Raw genomic sequence first — 21242 nt, 5'->3', positions numbered from 1 at the left:
CGAATAACGGGACAGATAGCCATCGGGAGTGAATGATGTAAAGTCGGCGGTAAGCTTGAATGGCCGAAGGAGCGGATGAGGAGGCAGTGAAAGAGAAAAGGAGAGAAAGAGTGCGGAAAATGGAGCAACGGCCGTGACCGAATGAATGCCGACGCAGGGCCACCACCCGGCCACCGCATCGATCGGCCACGCTCGCGCTTTGCGGATGATGCGGCCGCAAAGACTAACAACAACAATCATTTAGATAAAACTAAAGAAAACAATAGATACCCTTTTACCATTAGGGACAAAAGTGTCACTTTGCACCCCGACAATACACACAAAGGTCCCTTGACAAATCTCTTTTTATACATACAAGTTTAAGGAGAGCTATAAGGTGACTTTATATACCGGTATAATCTGAACTAAACTCATCTGATCAAGTCTTTTTACGTGTTATAAACTGATTTCGGACAAATTTCTCTCTCTTTCTCTCTCTTTCTCTCTCTCTCTCTCTCTTTCTCTCTCTCTCTCTCTCTCTCTCTCTCTCTCTCTCTCTCTCTCTCTCTCATCCGCATAGATTTCACAAGAGTTAAACAAACTTTCACGTAGAATTCTCTTGAATTTAAGAAACCCTTCAGAACAAGCCTCTGATAAGCGGATTTCGCAAGATCTTTTTTATGCCGATCTCACACTTATTTCAACCAACTTTCAATTTTCACATACCTTTATTTTGGTTGAATTAAGCTAATTTGAATTAGCTTGATATCCTGATTTAAACAGATTCGATACAAACTTAAAAACCCCAATTTCACCCACTTTCGCACTTTCTTAACCATCTAATTTCACCAACATACACTGAACTACTTCACAAATTTGAATAGACATACGTATGTCACATATTTGCCGCCAATATAAGCAAATTACAAATTGACATCAATCTACCGACTTTCCGCCAGATTTAACGTTTTATTTCATGCAAACATCATCAGAAGTAGGCAAATGTTCACTTAGATTAGTTAAATTTCCTTTGGACTGCACGCAAAGTTCATTATCGTGATTTTGCACAAGTATCATTTGAGATAAGCGAAATCAGAATCTTCTTGATCGAGTTGACAGTATGTTTCCTTATTCACCTTAAGTAAAAAGATGAATCTCCAACTTTTGAAGCATGGTAGGCAGAAACTTGACGTCGCTGTCATGAATCAATTAAACAAAAGAACTTTGCGGCGTTGCCATTTTACTGTTCCTGAACTACGTCTGCCTCTATAATCGTTTATTGTCATTACGTCTCATTTTTGTGAATTCTTCGACGCTCGGCCCGATTGACCGTTCTGCTGTAGATTTGAAGCCGTGTTTGACTTCACTATACAAATTAACGTCGGCATTATGAAATTTCGGTCAGAATATACACTTCTGGTTAGCGATCGATCTGCAGACTGAAAGTTCACGTTGAGCCCGTTTGCAAGTTGATGAAATATGTATTAGATCAGTAGGGCGAATAGGAGAATTCCACCCCCAGTTTGAACCATAAAGATGTATCGAAAGGGGCAATTCGGCGAAATGGACCCCCCCCAAGACCCCTCTGGGAAAAGACCCGCTCGTTTGAAGACAGTCGGTTTTTCGTTTTCCCCTGAGTTTCGTCTCAAATAAACATGAAAAGCAAACCCTCGTCTCTTATTATTTCTGGACTCGCGTTATCTTTTGCTCGGTTTGCTACCCTGGCTTGTTGTGTCACTTTCGATCTTGAAGGAATTAGATAGGCGGACCGTAAAACGACGATGATTTCTTTTGCCTTTATCTTAAAAAAAAAAGAAAAGATTAGTGTTTGATCAACATTTGAACACGTCCGAGATGTCAAAAAGCCCTTTTGAGGGCATGAATGTGATATTAAAAAATCATAGTGTCCTTTGCATCCTCCCACGTGAGGCATTGAAAACTCCTATCAAGTTTTGTTACAAAATGCAATAGTAAAATTTACAATTCAGAAAATGCACCAGGAAACGTACGTCTAATTCAATTTGCGGTCACCAGGGCCAAGTTGAATTACTTTGTTTTGTAGCTCGATTTTCCCTTTTTAAAGCTCTATTTTCTAGACAAGTTTCGGATTTACAACTAGTTTGGAGTTACTCGCCTCTTGTGAGATCAACTTTTACACAAAAAAATTATTTTCGAAACCGTTCTAAACCCGTGAAATTTCGTACTAATGGTCTTTTAAACCCCCTTAAGTATATTTGATCGATTTTAGCTGAGTGTATCTGTGAATTGTCCCATGCGTCCGTAAGACACAGACTCGACTCGGCAATAAAGGACTGCCGACGAAAACGTACCTCAAATTTAAGGCAAAAATCTGCACAACAATTAGAACAATCAAAATGTGACCACAATTATTATCTACTCACACTTTTCCCTACCCTCACAGCTACTTATTAAATCCGAGTTGGCTGCAATAACCAAGTTTGGGATTAAATTGCGTTTAATCACGAAATTAACAGGGAGAAATACGATTTCATGCACGAATATCGTAAGAAACTTGTTTGAAAATATGCAAATTTATCACATGCTTATTCTAATTAGTATACATGGAGTTCGGACAAACTTTCAAATAAAGTGCGTGTATAGTTCGATATGTACCACTGCATATTATGATTAATGCGGCTTTCTTTTTTTTCAGTTTGTGGAGATATACACGGTCAGTTTTATGATCTTATGAAATTATTCGAAGTGGGGGGACCTCCTGCTAGTACAAAGTACCTTTTTCTTGGTGATTACGTTGATAGAGGCTATTTTAGCATAGAGGTGAGTCTTCATTCCTAACACAAACGGAAAGTCATGCATTTTTTGTTTCTTTCAATTTCCAGTGTGTACTGTACCTGTGGGCTTTAAAGCTGTGTTACCCGACCACATTATTTCTGTTACGAGGGAACCACGAGTGTCGGCATCTCACAGAATATTTCACATTCAAACAAGAATGTAAGTATAACTTCTCTCGAAGCTTGTCACAGGAGTAATTACACTAATTAAACATGCGAAACAATTAAAGATACATCTCACAACATTTCGAATCGCAAATCGACGGCAGCAAGCGAAAGTTAGATTGGAATCCTGAAGTTTCGGGACTTGTTTCAGAGTCTAATTATTGGAAAGTTTGAGAGTTCGTTAAGTCGTCGAAGGCAATTAAATTTTCTCGCTCGTTGACGCAGCGATTTTTCCGCTTTTTTGTTAAGATAAATCCGAATCAGTAATATGCACAAAAGCTCTTTCAAATCGGAGAACAATAGTCAAAGTAGTCCCCAATAACTGGGACGGTTACTTCCTAATTCAGGCCAATGTTCTCGAAGAAAAGGGACTTTTATCAATGAGAACCTCGAGCTAAAAAAAGACCTTGGAAGTAGCTGAAGGGATAATTTACATCTGCAAACTTGTTGCTGAACAAAAAAGACCGATTTCTGTCCATTTTGATGTTATTCCAACTTAAATTTCTGAGTTTCTCAGGCCAGTTTTTATGATGGAAAAAGTTTGTTTTCGTGGTTGAGGTTCTAGACATTGAAAGATTTTACTCTTAGATTTTTAAATCGAAGAGCATCCGTCTCGAACACCAAACGAACGTTTTAAAGACGTTTTAAGTAGTTTCAAGTTGATGGCCAAAAATAGGTTTTTTGGGTGGTAAACGAGAAGCGAACGTGGTCTACAATATATTTTCACTATTCACGAAGAAGCTAAGACAAATAGGTAGGGGGGAGCTTGTTAAGTAAATGTAGCGTGGAGAAAAAAAAAATGTCGAACCTTTTTCCCCGCAATTTTACCGCAACGAAGCTCCTTCCAAGTCGTGCAGTAATTAAAATCTCTGCCTGGAAAAAGCCCATATGCAGTGACAAGCGGTAAATCTGGATTATTCACATTTCGCATCCCCCGAAACGGCGTATATCGATCCGGCCCTGTCGATGTACTTTATTTAAATGAACGGGCCCGTTTCGCCCATTGATTTATCGCGAAATCCGGACGGGATTTCTCGCCTTCCGTTCCAGATTTTGTCGTCCCGTGAATTAATAATACACACACATTTTCGGGATGCAGAAATCCTTCCTGACAATATGTTTTATTCTATATAGGTAAAATAAAATACTCGGAACGAGTATACGACGCCTGCATGGAGGCGTTCGACTGCCTGCCCTTAGCGGCGCTCATGAACCAACAGTTCCTGTGTGTCCATGGAGGACTGTCGCCAGAGATTCACAATCTAGATGATATACGAAGGGTAAGTTTTCTATGTTTTACGATAAATGCTGCGACAAATAAACAAATATGGAAGACGAACGGTAGTGTCCATCTTCAATATCCGTGCCCGACCCCGCTGGACTCTAAAGGTCACTGGCATAACACGGTACGAATTTTTTTGCATTGGTCTTCAAAAAACGCAAGGTTAAGACTAACCACAAGAAAAAAGCCAAGAAACTGGCTTATGTATGTATTTATGTACATACTAATACTATAAATGCTAAAATTTCCTTAGTTTTCTCATTAACGCCAGATTTCCAACAGCGAAAAACGTTCCTGCTGCAATAATATTCTTTGGACGAGAAAATTGCTTTACGGTCCTCGTTTCGACTCATTTTCCCATCCGGAAGATTGGAAATTTATTAATGAATCTTACGATATAGGGGAGAAATTGATTTTTTTATATATCGAATTAGGTTGTGAAGTCCAATTTAGTCAACATAATCGAACCATTGCAACAATACGTCGTTAATCGATCGTCCCACATTGGGCCACAAAAACCGCAAAACCAGAAATAACCCCTATTTTCTTGATAGTCCATGGGAAGGAGTTTCCTTCCCAGTCTTAAACCGACCTTTAGCTTTACGATGTTTGTGCAAATACAGAAATCATTTTAATGCAACAATTTCTAGAGTTTCTCTGGAAGAATATTGATTGAAAAGTCGTTTCACTATCCAATTGAAGTTTCGATAATAAAGAGCTTTTGACGGTGGTCAACACGTAAAGGGCTAAATGGAAAAATGGGCTGTGTGTTTAGGGTCGAAATCGATCTTTGAGCGCTTTCATGGGGGGATGATGTTGTAGCCCTTATTGAACATATTGGAAATGTACTTAGTGCGACCATTATAATCTTTCCATAATTTCATTTAAATTGGAAGGTATTTTCTGTATTCTTAAAGGAAAATCGTGGAAAACTACGTAGGAAATTTCATGATCTTTAAACACCTAAACTTACTTTAGCAAAAACACCGTTTGACCTCCTTTTCTGCGGCTACTTGCTGTGGAACGTTCTTTCTTTGAATAGGAATTTCTATAAAACGTAAACAAATAAAACAAACACTTATTGCTACTCCCAGCTGAAAGTTTTAAGGTTATCAAGCTATGCAGTTCCTCTGGAGTTCGATATCATCTCCTGCAAAGTCCGAAGCTTACGTAGTTTATTTGGGGGGTATTGCAGTTAGGGGTTTATTTCACAGTTATCATTACGTTTTTTATTGCCTAGTGCGTGGAAACCCCTGTATATTACGTTATTTTTTTTATTTTGCTCCTCCTTACGATTAATAATAATCAAAGGTGATTGGGCTTATTGAAAAACTCCCATCCCTACGTCACTCTGATTGTTTTACCTGCAACATCGAAGTACATTCGGATCGGTTCATTTATCACCCAGCAGGACTCTTCCTGTTGAGCCTCATTAAGCGGCAGTTAATCTGAGGATTATCGCCCCTGACATGGCTCATTATTTTGGACTTCGGGAGGTCGGTTAAACTTTAAACGTGACGAATGATTGATCGGCCGACAAACACATTTCGAGCCAACTCATAAAAGTCGCCTCGTATTACTGAAACTTGGAAGAGTGAATAATCTCCCGTCGTCTTTATTTATCTTAAAATTCATTCGTCAGATAAATCGCGTCAAATGGACCATAGCGGCATGTTCCATCATCAATTTTCCCTTCATGCCGATCCTCATTTTTCACGTTGTGTTGTTACAGGCCGCAGGGTAAAGTAGAGCTGCCCGGATTAAAAAGTCGTTACAACATAATAGATTTTTTTCACTTCGGTTGTCGCGTTAAGATTGGATGAAATCAACACAGGAAGAAATCATTTCCAGCATACAATGTCACGGTATTAAATGCCAAAGCAAAGTCGTATGAAAGTTTGAAGCGCAATACGAAAGAACGCTCGCCCATAAAGGGCGACGTTTAAGGGGTGCGCGGCTCTATTGTCTCGTTTTAATTACTCCATAAACTGGGAAACTTTTATAGCAAAACCTCGTCCCACTGAAAGCACAAGAAATTTAATACCGGGGACACGTATTGCATATCACGTGACCCCATCTTCAATAATGTGCCGGTGGTTGAAAACACGCTTTTAAACTAGTAAATTCAAAAGTCGCATAACATTTAAATTTTGCTTCAACATTCTCCTATATTCCCAATGGCGTTAATTCTCCGGGTGAAGTGGTACGGGGCCGATTTATCTACTGGAACGCGCCGATTCGTGAATTCTTCAACTGACTGTTGATAGATGGCCTTGCATTCGGATAATGTATTGGAAATCCAATTGAAAGCTACGTTCGGCATACTGTCAAAAAAATCGACACACCTTTGACTGGAAGTACAGAGAGATCATTTAAATTTCATATCTAGTTAACTGTGAGGTTTGTTGGAGAAAAGAACGCACGTCGATAAAAGTAAATAAAGCAACATAACCTCACTCGACTCCTTTATCAAAAATACATTTTAACGTCATTTTGCGGCATATGATCAAGCTACGACCTACCTTTTATCGTCTATTTCTCTTGTGTAAAATCCCACAGCTGGCTAGATATGAAATTTAAATGGTCTCACAGTGTTATTTGCGATACTGGCTCTATTGTGTCGCTTTAATTACTCCATAAACTACGAAATTTTTACAGCAAAACCTCGTCTCAATGGAAGCACAAGAAAACTAATGCCGGGGGCACACATTATATGTCACATAACTATATCTTAAGACGATAAAAACTTACTTTTCTATTATTTGCATTCGTTTTTATATAGCCATCTTATGTGTCATCATAACAGCGTACAGAGAAAAAAATCGATCGGTGCTTTCTTCTAAATCTGTAATTTGCTACACTTCAATAACTAGCTCGGGAGAATTTGTTACCGAAACGTTAGTAAGGGCTCTCGTCTGAGCCCTTAATAAAAGTAGATTCGTAATATTCAATAATCTACAAAGAGGCGTTTGGATAAAAAATCCGTTTTTAGGAGACATAAATAAAAACTAATAAAATAGGGGAGTTTTCGCGTAACAAGAACTCTCTAATTTTTTTCGAGCCACAACCTATAAAACAGGGCCGTCACCGTGAAAATCGATCCCTCTAATGAAGCATTTAGGTTGCATAGTTCGTTAGACTCGCAGTCTGGAAAGCCATTTGTCTGGCTTGGAACACTTACGAACGAGATTAAAGTTATTAAGCACCAGATCCGGATACAGGCGGCGGGGAACGGAGTCGGATATAGGCGTCGAGAAAAGTTTAGTTTGGATGACGTGAAAGACTTTCTGAGGTCGATATGTGCACAACGTAACTTTGAGATTTTTTAATTGTAAAATTCCAAACCCTCGTCTGCTTATTAGTAGTTAAAATATGGAAATTTGACGAGAGCCGCTCGAAACATAAACATTTAGTACGTCGTCTCGGAGTTGGTAAACACCGCAACCTTAGTGTCATAAGGCCAATGTTCCAATATGAACTCTGGAGAAGACGTTCGCCATTTAAAAACTGAATATTAAACGGATAAAATTGAATTGCCTTACGTGACTGGAAGCGATTCTTTCTAAAGTCGTAAACGACATGACTTTGTAGATGTGGTTTTTACCGGCAGCAGAACATCCACATAACACTAAAAATATACCAGCAAGTAAGTTCTATAATTTATTTGAACGACACCTGTAGGGCGTTATCTTAAGTTGATCTGTGCATCTTTTATCAAAGAGTTGGTGTTTATCAAAAATACAAGTATTACTGTATTGCCAGCAGCATAAGAAACAGTGCCTAGGAGAGAAAAAAGTGAAATATCGGAAGCCCTGAATAAAACTTAATAAACGTCCTGAATATTACATAAAACATAAAGGGCCGAGGCGCGCATCTCCTCATACAAGATGCAGCGGTACACGGTATCAATAATTCAAATCGTCAAGAGGCTTTTGCTCGTCTCCCCAGACGCAAACTTTAGGCGAAACCCCAGTAGAAAAGTCGAGTGTGAGAAGTTATTCATTTTTGCCATCGACGAAAAAGCCCTTTCCAATTTAAACCATCGAAAGTACTTTCATTAAGACCGAGCATGCAAATTGCTAATCAGGACCAAGGCCGAAATTCCATAATTGCCTAATCGGATCTGGAAAAGGGATTGTGGAAACAAACCTTCTCTTCGTTGAAAAGCCCTAAATTGCGCTTCATTGTTTTACTCAGGGAGTTTTGTTCTGTGCAACATGCCAATGATTGCAATTAAGGTCTGTGATTGAATGACGTACCCGATGATTTCCCGAGGAAAAAATACAAGTGGAGATAATTTAAGGGCTAGAAATGTTTGTTGTTTTACTGGGAAAGTGCACCTGAAACATGGGCACAGATCTAATTGTAGTGGGAATTCCCATAGTCAGCGGACGTGGTCAATAATTCTGTGGTTACTTATCTGTTTATTTTTATTGCCAGTTTTTTCATAAATAAATGCTGATTTAACAAACCCACCCGCCTTCAGTGATCATTATTATTATAGTTGTTTCAAATTTTAAAATTCGTTCAATGAACGCCCGTCATTTCCCTTTTTATCTCTGTTTATATGGCCTATAGCGGCGTTGCCGTCGCTTTAAATTCTCCACTGCAACGCTAAAATAAAACGGCGTTGAATAAAATACAAATTGCAAAATGGCCGAAAGGCACTAAACCCAGAAACGTTATTGTCCACAATACTGGGGTGCGGTTATAGCTTTACGGTCTCTGCGTAGATTTGCCTAAAATTGCGTCCACAACAAGTAACAACGTCGGTCGGTTATGGGAAGTCAAACGTGGAATATTGTGGTTTATATTGGAGCAACGGATTGAGCCCCAGCAAAATTTGATTACGACCTTTGTAAAGCTTTATGTGGACCGTGGAACTCCTAGACGAGCATAAAATCGACATTCAAGTAAACCTCGTGAAATCCAGTTGAACCTGTACATATATGCTTACATTCGCCATATTGTCAAAAAATCTACGCACCTCTAACTGTGACTCACATTTCCGCCGCTGAAGCCGCCCCAAAATAATCAATCGATTTGGCAGGAATGAATCTTCAAACATCGCACTCCTATAGAAAATGTTTCAAATCAGCCTTTCCGTGGTTAAATCGGATGAAAACATGATGCAAATATAATATAAATAGTTAAAAATGATCTTCGTACACACACGCCGCGATAATTAAATCTCTGTTTTTGCGGAATATCGCAAGTTTAAGCCGGGCCCACAAATCAGGTTAGCTCCCATGTAAATCTGCATGTCCGAGACCACGTAATGAAACTAAGCCATTTATCATGTGCAGCCGAGTTAATTTAAACGGGGACTGCACTGAATTTAGGGAAACTGAACCCGGTTCGTGAGGGAAGTGACCCGACAGGGGGGAAGTTGAGATTTTGCCATATTGCGCGGGATACCTCCCCAAGTATTGTGTTTACACTTAGTTAAGTCCGTAACTTTAATTAGGAAATTATTGTTAGCTAAAGCTATCTTGATTCGTTTAGCCACTTGACTATTAGCATGCGAGATGAGAAAATAGAATAAAAGTAATTTCGCGAGCGTGCCAATGAGTTCCCTAATAAGAGCACCGCATTTCGTAATTTTAGTTACGGTGTGTCCCATACGATATAGAATTTCTTGGTGTTTTTTGCGATTTTAATCCCACAGGATATTATATTCAGCGAAATTGCCTTTTAATGTCGCAACTCTCTTTTATTAGGGCCAATTTACGATTAACAGTATTGTTTTATATGGATCGAAAAGCGGTGATTTATCACTTTGTTACAGCCGCAGGTCTAATTTACAGCGAGGAGCAAAAGTATTGGAGAAGTTTTAATATAAAATGACCGATTTTGGTTCATTAGCAAGTAACAAAATAAATGAGAAGCAATTTATTTTAAACCTCATATCTTCAAGTAATAATTACCCCTACATTCAATATTATATGATTTTTCTGACAAATAATAAATTGCAAACATGTAAACTAACTATAGAAATCCACGGACACAAATATTGGCACGCTTTAGTTATAGACATAATTATTAATTACAACTAATACTTTGTATGAAGACCTTTTCTTTTTATTATTTCAGCTAGTAGTCCTGGCATTGAATGTACTAAATTTTGAGTAAAATTACTTTTCACTGGTTTTATTTGCTAATGTACCAAAATCAGTCACTTTATATTAAAACTTCTGGTGCCAATACTTTTGTCCCTCACCGTATATCCCTACCTTTGCAACAAATAAACCGCTTTGTCATTTGAGCGCAAAAAAGTAAATAAAACGAAAAATCTAACATATCTGCGAAGATATGCTTGCAAGCAGTTCTTTTTTTGTCTTGCGAAGGGTACCGCGGCGCCTATGGTTCCATTTATTGATTTTCAACAAGTTAACTGACGACTTTCTCAGAAGATGGCGTTGTCTTTGCTTGCACAGAAAAAGTTAAGTTACTTATTTAAGAGTTTTGTTGCAGTTAGACCGATACAAGGAACCGCCTGCCTTCGGACCTATGTGCGATTTGCTGTGGTCAGACCCGTTAGAAGACTTCGGAAACGAAAACAACGCAGAACACTTTTCACATAACTCGGTTAGGGGCTGCTCATATTTTTACAGGTATCAGCCCGAATTATGCAAATCGATATTCACTTTCTTACGGGTATTTTTTTTTCCAGCTACGCTGCCTGTTGTGACTTCCTTCAAAACAATAATTTACTTTCAATAATTAGAGCACACGAAGCACAAGATGCTGGGTAAGTATTTTGATCTCAGGGATGTTTCTTTTTTGTGAACCCTCATAAGGCAGAAAATCATATTCCCCGCGAACAAACAGTATAGCAATTTCGATGGAATCGAAACAAACAATATCGACCGACAATGTTGTATTCTTGAACCACTTTGCTCCGCTGCTGCAGTTTCCCATTTTATTCTTATTTATGCGGCAGGGGAAATATTTACATTTTCCCTCCAATCCGCCATAGAAAAACAACTCGTATCACTTTACTTTGCATTTGCGAGCACTGACTTCGTTATAAAATGCCAAATAGGGTGTGCAATTGAAAACCCCCGTTTTAAAGTTCGGACAAACATAATAGATTTTTGTGACACTCGTACGAGTGCAGTCTCAAAACTCCTGCCTTTATGCCGTATCGTTTTCTTCTGAATAAAGCCTGACATGTGTATATTATTTTATCAGTGTGTATCAAGTAGCTTCAAAGCTCGTATGCTTCAGTTTCCCCCCTTTTGCGGGTGAGCGTCTCGAATAGGGTCAAGCTCGTGTTTCCCGAAACGGTCTGAAGAATGTTTGGATAAGGTCGCCCTTAGTTCGTCATTAAGCCGGGCCTCTTTACGCTTAAATAGGCGCTTCCTGGTTGAAATAAGGGCGCAAGCTGTCCCTTTCTTATTTCGAGTTATTCGTGGGATTTTAATTTGCACTAATGAGTCGAGTCAGGACAGGACTCGGCTCTTGTGCTGTGAAAAAATAAGGTTAATCTCTGCCCGGGTCCATGTTAACCTCATGCTACTATTTACGAGAATAGTGAATGATACAAAGAATCTTTGTCCTTGCTTCACGACGTATAGTAAAGATTAAAAACGATTAGCTTGGCTGGGTCCTACAAGGAATTATCCCGAGATAAACCCCGTTATTTTCTCTTGGAAACACGAACCTCATTAACAATGCCCTATCTGATTGGCGGTTTTATAACTTCCACCTCGAAATACGCAATTAACGCCGTACTTTCCATTATTAGATAACGAAAAAAAAAGTCGAGCACGTCTTGTTTAATTATTGTTATTATTTTTCCTAAAGTGCGTCTTGTGGTTTCTACACCCGCAATCTGCTTAAATAATAATAGGTGCGCGCACAAATATGAATATTCCGGCTCTAACGCCGGAAATATCACTCCCCCAATTGGAAATTCTTACGTATTGCTAAGATCCCTCCTCCCCATGCTGGGACGATTTCGGAATGACCCACTTTTACTTATGAGAGCGGCGGCCATTTTGGCACTAAATGTATCTGCCGACCAAAGTGGTTCTGTAATAATTATGACGTTCTCTTTGCGCCCCTAAATAATTCATTGGGCTTCTTGCGCGACCATACATTGTATTCCAAGAACGCTCGCCATTATTAATGCATCCCCGAGTGGTTGCCAGCACAGTGACAAGGCTTGTTAATTCTAAAAATTTGGCTACAGTCCTTTCCATGAGATCCAAAATCGATGAAAATCGTCGCTTCCAGATGTTATAAAGCAACGGGTTTGTCTTGCTGAACTGCACCAGATCTGCACACTTAAAGCAGTCGGAGTGGTCTGATGACGGTGACGATGGCACCATCGCGATATAATTATTAATTTTCCACCGCTCAAAGAGCAATATTCTCCTCATCAAACTCCTCTTCTCTCTTTTTCAGATATAGAATGTACAGAAAAAGTCAAACAACTGGTTTTCCTTCCTTAATAACAATATTTTCCGCACCTAATTACCTGGATGTTTATAACAATAAGGTGAGTGGTGCCAAACGTTGAAAACTCTTTGCCGAGTCCGATTTTCCTGCAGGCGGCAGTGTTAAAATACGAAAACAACGTGATGAACATCCGCCAATTCAACTACTCGCAGCACCCCTACTGGCTGCCCAACTTCATGGACGTGTTCACGTGGTCCCTGCCCTTCGTGGGCGAAAAGGTCACCGAAATGCTGGTCAACGTGCTCAACATCTGCTCTGATGACGAGCTCGTCTCCGACGGCGACGACGCCCTCGAAGAAGGTGAGTCTGCCATTTCACCCCTCACTCAGTTATTTCTCATGCAACGTCCCTTGGGATACTACATCATTGTCGCCAGATTAATGAAGGGTCTGTCGAAGCTCTTTAGTAATCTGAACGACTCTTTGACACCCCCAATGAGGTAGTTGTTTTGGTTGAAAATTATTCTTTATTTCAGCGATAAAAGAACGTAAGTTTCCCAGATTAGTTTTATGTTAGGGTTGACGTAAAGCGGTGAGTCTCAGAAACTAACTGCGACTGTTAGGTTTTAGACCCATAAGAACTAACCTAAATGTGTAAATAACAGGATAAAGCTTCAGTGAATAACATGTTTTTAATACCTGTATAAAGCAACTACCTCAGATCAGACCAAATTCAGACTGAATCATCATCATTGACATATCATAGACACACTTTTCGATTTGAACAATTCACGCTTATTTTTCTCCCCATATATATTTTTTGTCGAAAAAATCAATTGATCAGAGACGTATTTTTTTCTCTATCGTTTCTCTCAATGCTACTTGGAACAAACTATAGATGGTAAGGATCAGATTCCCTTATACCCCACCGTCAAATATATCGTAACGCCGCTGATGGCGCAACTAGGATTGGTAATATGTAGCTCTCTCTGTTTGGGCCACGTTCCTAGTTACGCCACTGCATTTGCGCTGCTTTTTTTTGACTTACATATAATCGTAGATTAGAGTGCCTGTATAGTTCCTTATGATGATTATTTTTGTTACTTATTGTTCTGTTTGGTGCAGAAGTTGAGGCATATTCGTTGGAGAATTTTCAAATGTGTTTTTCAGCCTTTTAAAGACGGTAAAATCCTTTAAATAGTTTCAAAACGAAGAAAGTGACCCTGATTAAAACGGGCACGAACAGCGTTCCAGTAGATGAAGCCAGTTCTTTGAACAGTCCAATTGAGGGTCTATAGATGGCACTGTAATGAAAAATTTAGTCGGCAAAACATTCTACATTCACCATTGTCAAGAAATTTATGGGCCTTTATTTTTCTCGGTAAATAGCTCCTTGGGGTTTTAGGTGAAGTCTTTAGGGGACAGTTAGTCATTTAGCAGAAAAGATTCTCATTTACCAAAATTTATGGATCTCTATCTTGAAGTAATGATTCTCGGTAAAAGGTCCTTTCTGGGGGATATCCGTGTTCAGTTAGGAATGGAAGGCCAAGTTTAACAAAATGTCGAATCAAATATTCCGCGTGTACAACGTGTCCCATGCCAGAAACGAATCAAAGTTAATTATAGGATATTTTCCAGCTTAATGGCATGTGTTTAAAAATGAAAACTTTATAAGGATTTGAGGATTATCCGTGATATGCCGAAGCTTCTCTGGGTTGTTTGGAATTTTTGGTTTCCATACTCCATTGCCGATAACCGACCATGTATTACGTTCGACTCCCCCTTCTGGATTTCAATAAAACCTATCCAGGACTAGTATTTTTTTCTCAAAAAAATACGTGTTAAAAAGTAGCAGTTTCCAAATTTTTTGTCATTCCAAAATATTTGGCACCTAAATGTTATAGTTATTAATTTTTTTTCCAGTTATTTTTACTTCTTTTTTTCTTTTTGTTCATCAAATAAATATTGCCAAATATAGAAAGAAATCAGAACGCACCTTAGTGTTACTCATTTAAAAAGAAACTAGTTTTGTCCTACTAAACATGTTATTTGTTCAACTCCACCAAGTAGCATCTTGTCTTATACTCTCAAAAACATTGTTTCGAAGCACTGCATAAATCTCTACGGCACCTAAAATTCTCACCTTTCTTATATTATAAAAATTAAATCATTAGCTGAGGTTAGACCAAAAGTTGATGAAAAGAAAAGATTTGGCGCGTATCAGCTTTTGTTTTAGCCCCAAATTAGCTCACATCACACGAATGAACAGCACCCCGTATTTTGCTTTATATTTCCCCTATTCTGACACTTCTGTTTTTCACTATTTTCTCTTCTCGTCTATATTCGGCTTGGATCGCAATACCCGAACAGCGAAACAGGCTAAAATTGTTAATAAAAAACCTGGTAAGTTTTCACGGAACATGCAGAGCTTGAACAGAGGAGTTTCGATAACATTACAAATAATTAATACCAAACTATAATACTGCATTCGATAATCAGTTTTTTTTGCGAAAGCCGATTTTTCGTTTTCGGAGATGTTTTTCACCAATTTGGTACTACCGAATTTGCCATAAAAAAGCTCCGTTTAAAGAAGTAAATTCGATAATAATTGAGGTTGATGCCAAAAGTTCCATTAACAACTTCAGCTATTGTGATCTTTGCGAATTTTTCTTATCATTTTTTAAGGCAATTCTGGTAGTCCTGACACTCAAAAAAAAAAAAATAAATAATAACAGCTCTAAAGTGACGCTTCGCGATTAACTATAATAAAAGTCTCTCTACATAAGCCGGCCAAAATTCAATTCCAAAAAAGAAATGAATCCTACTTTTAGTTCCTACTTTTTTCTTTAAACAAAATTCCACCATTCCATCGTAGTTTGATTTGTCCTTTTCTTGGATTTTTACTGTTTAGATACTTTAGTAGTGGTACAGCATGATGCATTAATTTCTTATACAGTATGTATTATTAGTAGCCCCTAGAGAACTTTTTTCAAAAAAGATAAAACAATATATTTGGCATTATTAATGTTACTCCCTGTGAAAGCAACTCATCAGTATTAATTATTATTTTTTGTGTTGCCACATGCTAAATGTGTGTACACTTTAAAAATTATTTTTGGTAGTGATTTTATATTATTTGAGTTAATTAATTTAGCGGCCCTTTTAACCCGTTTTCTAATGGTCTGTACTCACATATAAAGCGCCTTTGGCTTCAATTTTTTTGTGCTTTATCGAGGGCAATGGAATTCTGCCTGATTTTGTTTCGTTCAATAACCAGTTTTAATAGAATTTTGATTCCAGTATTGTTTTGATTTCTGTACAGTTTGTGTTTTTTCAACTCTCAAGATCCTAAAGTCTCCGAAACGAAGTACTCAAGTTTATTTGGGGTCTTGAGGGTTCTCAGTTTTTCTTTTGTGTTTCTGAGTTTCTCTTTAGTTTTTGTAACATCATCGTTCTGATAACGCTACAGTTTTCTATATGCACCGTTTGTTTTTGTTTTTTTCTATACTTCTGCGCCTACCGCACACTTTGCGTGGCTGACCGATCAATCGCCTGTTCTTCATTCAATGATGATATTGTTGGTGCCACTTGTACCTAAATTTCGGTAAGTTTTTTATAAACTTTTGTACATTTTGTGTCTTTATCTGGTGGTGAAACGTTGCGCGGAAGTCTTTAATTGAAAACTCGTGAAGAAAACGATAAACGGTAAAAGTTCAGAACGTAAAGTGCAAACAGGATAGCGCTTCTTCGAGACGTTTCGTTACCTAAGTATCGGAGCTTGTAGATTTGATTATAAATTATGGTTATTGTAAAATTTTCTCATTGCTTTGTATCGACCGAGGAAGAATAATTGTAAATTGCTAACGATCATTTTTTGACGTGGTTTGTCTTGCAAGTCCTAAAGCAAATAAATTTTCCAGCAGGATTACTCGAAAATACTGGCTATGCCACTTCCATTGTGAGATTGCAGCAGAAGTGCGCCGATCAGTCTCGGAAAATTGTTTCAAAATTTTTGAAAATTTTCAAAGTGAATTTTCCTATAAACATTCCTATGTCCGCTTCTTTGTATGTTACGTTACTGTTTTGTAAGTAGACCAATTCAGACCTACAGGAGCACGTAATGTGTTTTAGGTGCAGCAGCCAACTTACGAAAGGAAGTTATCCGCAATAAAATCAGGGCGATCGGCAAAATGGCCCGTGTATTCTCTGTTTTAAGGTAGTTGGAACTTTGTCATTTTTCCTTCGCAAGTTACTCAATACTGAATGTTACAGGGAGGAGAGCGAATCTGTACTACAACTCAAAGGTCTCACGCCGACCGGCGCTTTACCATTAGGAGCCCTTTCGGGCGGTAAAACCAGTCTTAAAAACGGTGAGTACCAGTGAAAAATTCGTTTCTGAGAGAACTTGGACTGACCAGTGATACACAGATAAATTCAAAACGCCGAAAGTGAAGCTCCTCAGTTAGCTATGAAAATTTCACGAATTAAATCGAAAAAGTTTTGCCGCGTACTTACTCTCCTTAGAGCATTTGTGGATTTTCAATTCTCAGTCAAAGTTGGCTTTCATTTCTATTAGTTTCGCTGTTTTACATTATTCATGAGTACATGCTTGCAATACGCAGCTTTGCAAGGCTTCTCGCCCAACCACAAAATCACGAGTTTCGCCGAGGCAAAGGGCCTGGACGCCATCAATGAGCGGATGCCGCCCCGCAAAGATGCGCCGCCCTCGCCCGCCGCCGAAGAGCCCGGCTGCGCGACGCCTCAGGCCAATCACACGACGCAGCCGTCACCGACGACGCAGCAGACGAACGCGCATTCGTGAGCTGCGCTATCGGTTGCTTAGAGGCCGAAGTTGCTTGTCTACTGCAGGTAAACGGTCAAGGGAATGAGTCACTTCCAGGGAGCGGTAACAGTTTTTTTTAGGAAACCACGCGACGGTCCTGTATTGGTTCATCAAGCGCAACGGCCTCTCCCCCTCACCTACTCTCCCAAGGAATCAACCAACCCCCACCACACCACATTATGTCACCATCGTAGGCTGACAGGTCCGGTCCAGACTCAACGGAAGCAAATAGCTGGTCTGATGCTTCGGTCTGTATCCATCTCGCTCTTTCGCACTGCTCTAGCTCTGCTGTCCTCTTCTTATCCTCGTTTTGCCTCAATATCATCCTCCTTTGGTTTCTCTAGCGTTTGCATTCCATGATATTCGGTTTCATCGCTCTATTTACTGTTGTACATCCGACTTTTCGTGTTTTATGGTGAAACAGTCGGCGCGTGACTTGATTCGCCGAGGTTTCGCTCGCATTATTATGATGTTTGTGAGTACTTATATGTAATTAAATAAACAAAATAGACCTTTATCCGTAGGTTATTGATGAGCAGGAGGTGATGTAATTTTCGTGGTAAATTCTTAAGGAAAAAACGTACAATCTTTTCTTTTTGATGTCCCATTTTGCTTCGTATTAGAACCCTCTGCAGCTGCATTATGGAGATTAGGGTGGGAGTTGCGAAGCAAGACGGCTCGATTTTCTTAATTGTTTGTCAGACACTTGTTGTAATAAAACAGCGCTTCAAGACCACTAAACAGAAAGGGCGAGGGCTATTACATTATCGCAATGCATCATCACAATTTACGTTCGACCATGTAGTGATAACATGGTGATTCGACAAAGCACAGTCGCAACATTGTCACTTTTGTGTATCCCTTGAATATATAATAAAATGAAAATTGTTTCGAGAAATAAAGCCAAACTGTTCGTTCGCGTTTTTTCGTGACGCAAGCTTTGCAATTATTCCATTGTGCCATTTTTAATCTTTTTTCTCGTATTCCTTAGATATTGCACGCTAATTTGGAATACAAAATTTTGCTTCGCAGCTCGCCCGCCACTAGCCACCTCCTACCCAACCCTTAATAGAAACAATGTAAATAAATGTAGATATCAGCAACTTCTTCCCTGAGTACTCTACATGTAGCTGTAGTGATAAGAATAAACAACAAGTACATTTCGCTTGAAAATAACTAAAGAGGAATATGTCAGTCAGAGCGCAATGTGCAGTGGCGAGCTGGCCTTAGCTGTTACGCATGCGTGTTGAGTGATATAATAAAAAGCGTGCCATAGACTCTTATTCCTGTCCGCCTGAATAAACTTCGTGTTCATCCGTCGCATATACTCGTGTGTTAATTTAAAAATTTCCCACTCCTCCCATTTTTCCTACATTGAGGGGCGATCGGCTGATTCGTGCAAGACTGATGGGTGAAAAGCAATTTGCAGGGCCGTATTTGGAGCCGATCGCCTCCGAAACAGTCCCAACGGCAATTGCAAGGAGATTTATATCGTAGAGGCTAATTATACTGTTATTTGAATACTTCTCGAAAACTGTGAAACTTATATTTATAATTATAGGAGTTTAAGACTAACTAACGTTTAGGAGACTTCCGATTATTGCCTTTTTGCTGTTGTTTGTTTTGGAAACAAGACGAGAGTTGTTACGGAAATTCCTAAACAATTTTAATCGTAATTGTAACAATTCTTGAATTAACACGGATCCATCTTCACACCCTCCCCCTCGTGTTGTACTTATTGAATTATTTCGTTTTATTGTACAAATTGTGTTTATATTTTTAAAGAAATATTGTGGTTAAACAAATTTTCCTCTTCGTCTGAGAGGCTGCTGGGCGGATCGATTGCGCTTCGGATGAATCGTTCCGCCCATTTCGAGTCCTACTAATGTGTATATAAGTGTACAAACTATGTGTTAATCAGTAAATGTTTATTCACTTTTAAATAACGATAATGAATCTCTTGCACCATCGTTTAAATCTTGTTAGAAACCAAATTGAAGTCGATTTCTCGGAGATGTCGAGATCGCGTGAGTGATACGTTCGACCGCCAGTCCGCCCTCCAGATGGGCGGAACGGACGATCGACGCTTTTTCCGTTGTATGCTCGAGTGTTTAAATTAATTATGTATCTAATAATCTTATTCTGTAAATTTTCTCTATAATATATTATTATATACAAATTAAATATAAAGTTATAGTTAATTATTACTTAGTAATATCTCAAAAAATGAAAAACACTTAGAAAGATATCAAAAAATTTCATATGGCGTCCCTTAATAAAAAAAAACTTTTATACAACACGATGATCGCTTGCCGAGATAGAAGAGAGAATTTTAAAAATTTAATATACTACAGGGTGGTTCAAACGGACTGTCGTTTGGCACACCGCGTACACTTTAAATATAATATATAATATAGCTACCAGGTTTCAATTCGTATTATTATAACTCATGATAAAGCTAATTATAAATTTATAATCATGTAATTGGTTAAAAGTAGGATATATTTTCCGATTTCTAACGTAAGGACCATTGGCGGAACGTGAGAGCGGTTCAAATTTGCTACCACTGCGTCACTGTCGGTTTGCGCGATTGGTCAAGGACGATATTCCCAGTAACGCTCATTCTGCTAGAGCCATCAAATAATTGTAGACGTTGTCAGATAATTTGAAAAGAGTTGTCCGCTAAAATGTGCATTTCCTCCCGCTGTACAGTGTCAAGTGACGTTTGCAGATCTGCCACTTACTCACCATCATCCATTTTTTATTGACCTTCTACCATACCTGAACCTGAACCAAACAGGTTTGAACAGTGTTGCCAATTCCACTAAACTGGACACGTGACCAGCAACACAATTAGTCTTCTTTTGAGTCGCTGCTCTCACGTTTAGCCTCAAATCTAAACACAACTGACTGTAATTTTAAATCGCTATAACATCCCAACCATCACACACTCTCCTTTCTCCTATTGGCTAAGTATCTATTGGCTCCCTTGCCCTTATTGCCACTGTCTGAGGGTTGTTCTGCACCAGTCAAATTAAAGCCTCCCCCCCCCCCCTTAAGTACTTTCTCCTGAAATACCTTTTGCTCGTTTCACGCTAAAGGGGTGCCTTATGAACCTTAGGCTTTGACAATCACACGCTGAAGGAACTATTTTAAATTTCCAAAGGGGTGCGGAAAGGAACCCTTAGACGCGGTACGGTAGGCAAAGGTGTCGACAGCAGCAGATTTTTAAGTTCCAACTGATTCTTGGCTTTCGGTTAACGTTTAAGGGTGTTTTTAAGGCCAGACAGTTGGATTTTCAACGCGTGAAGTTTATAAAAGTATATATTATATTTCAACTTTGTATATAAGAAGTCTTTATATACAGTAGCTCCTACCTATGGGTTTCGCCTTTTAAAATGTGTATTTCACCGAGGACCACTTTATATTGTGTCGGGATTATTTTGTTTTACGGCTAGGAAAACCCACTTCAAAGGTGTTCGTTCACAGTATTGGGATTTTGTCTGATTTCGATTTTAAATGCGCAAAAATAGTTTGTCTTCTTGTTTCCAAAAGGAAAGGTTTCGTTTTCTTAAATTAAACGTACTCTTAAGTCATAGCTGTAGGGTGTGGGCCAACGTGAAATCACCTTGATCAGTGTTATATCACATATGGATAAACTAATTCTAAAATAAATGAAAACTGTTTTATTTAATTCTGTGGTTTCCTTTGTTCCGTCGCTGTTTTTTAGATTTCAGGATCGTCACAAATGATCA

General features: G+C 38.8%; 1 protein-coding gene across 5 annotated transcripts in view; it reads left to right on the top strand.

Moving 5' to 3' along the window:
• The window catches only part of LOC136415317 (serine/threonine-protein phosphatase 2B catalytic subunit 2-like), a 33399-nt gene extending 12218 nt beyond the window's left edge, over positions 1-21181 (top strand). Inside the window, exons 3-14 of one of the 5 annotated variants that reach the window (XM_066399843.1) lie at positions 2654-2778; positions 2841-2952; positions 4092-4237; positions 10714-10853; positions 10913-10990; positions 12652-12745; positions 12798-13005; positions 15015-15047; positions 16785-16860; positions 16917-17014; positions 17267-17513; positions 17568-21181. In XM_066399843.1, the coding sequence (XP_066255940.1) occupies positions 2654-2778; positions 2841-2952; positions 4092-4237; positions 10714-10853; positions 10913-10990; positions 12652-12745; positions 12798-13005; positions 15015-15047; positions 16785-16860; positions 16917-17014; positions 17267-17466 (1310 nt within the window). In that variant the 3' untranslated portion in view covers positions 17467-17513; positions 17568-21181. Of the gene's footprint in view, positions 1-2653; positions 2779-2840; positions 2953-4091; positions 4238-10713; positions 10854-10912; positions 10991-12651; positions 12746-12797; positions 13006-15014; positions 15048-16775; positions 16861-16916; positions 17015-17266; positions 17514-17567 lie in introns of all 5 variants that reach the window. The other 4 variants (XM_066399842.1, XM_066399845.1, XM_066399844.1 and 1 more) reach the window with 4 other exon arrangements.
• Positions 21182-21242: the final 61 nt, after the last annotated feature.

This window comes from Euwallacea similis, chromosome 20, assembly GCF_039881205.1.
Source record: "Euwallacea similis isolate ESF13 chromosome 20, ESF131.1, whole genome shotgun sequence".
Taxonomy (NCBI): domain Eukaryota; kingdom Metazoa; phylum Arthropoda; class Insecta; order Coleoptera; family Curculionidae; genus Euwallacea; species Euwallacea similis.
Note: the sequence above shows the minus strand (reverse complement) of the source record. Positions and strands in the feature narration are given on the sequence as shown.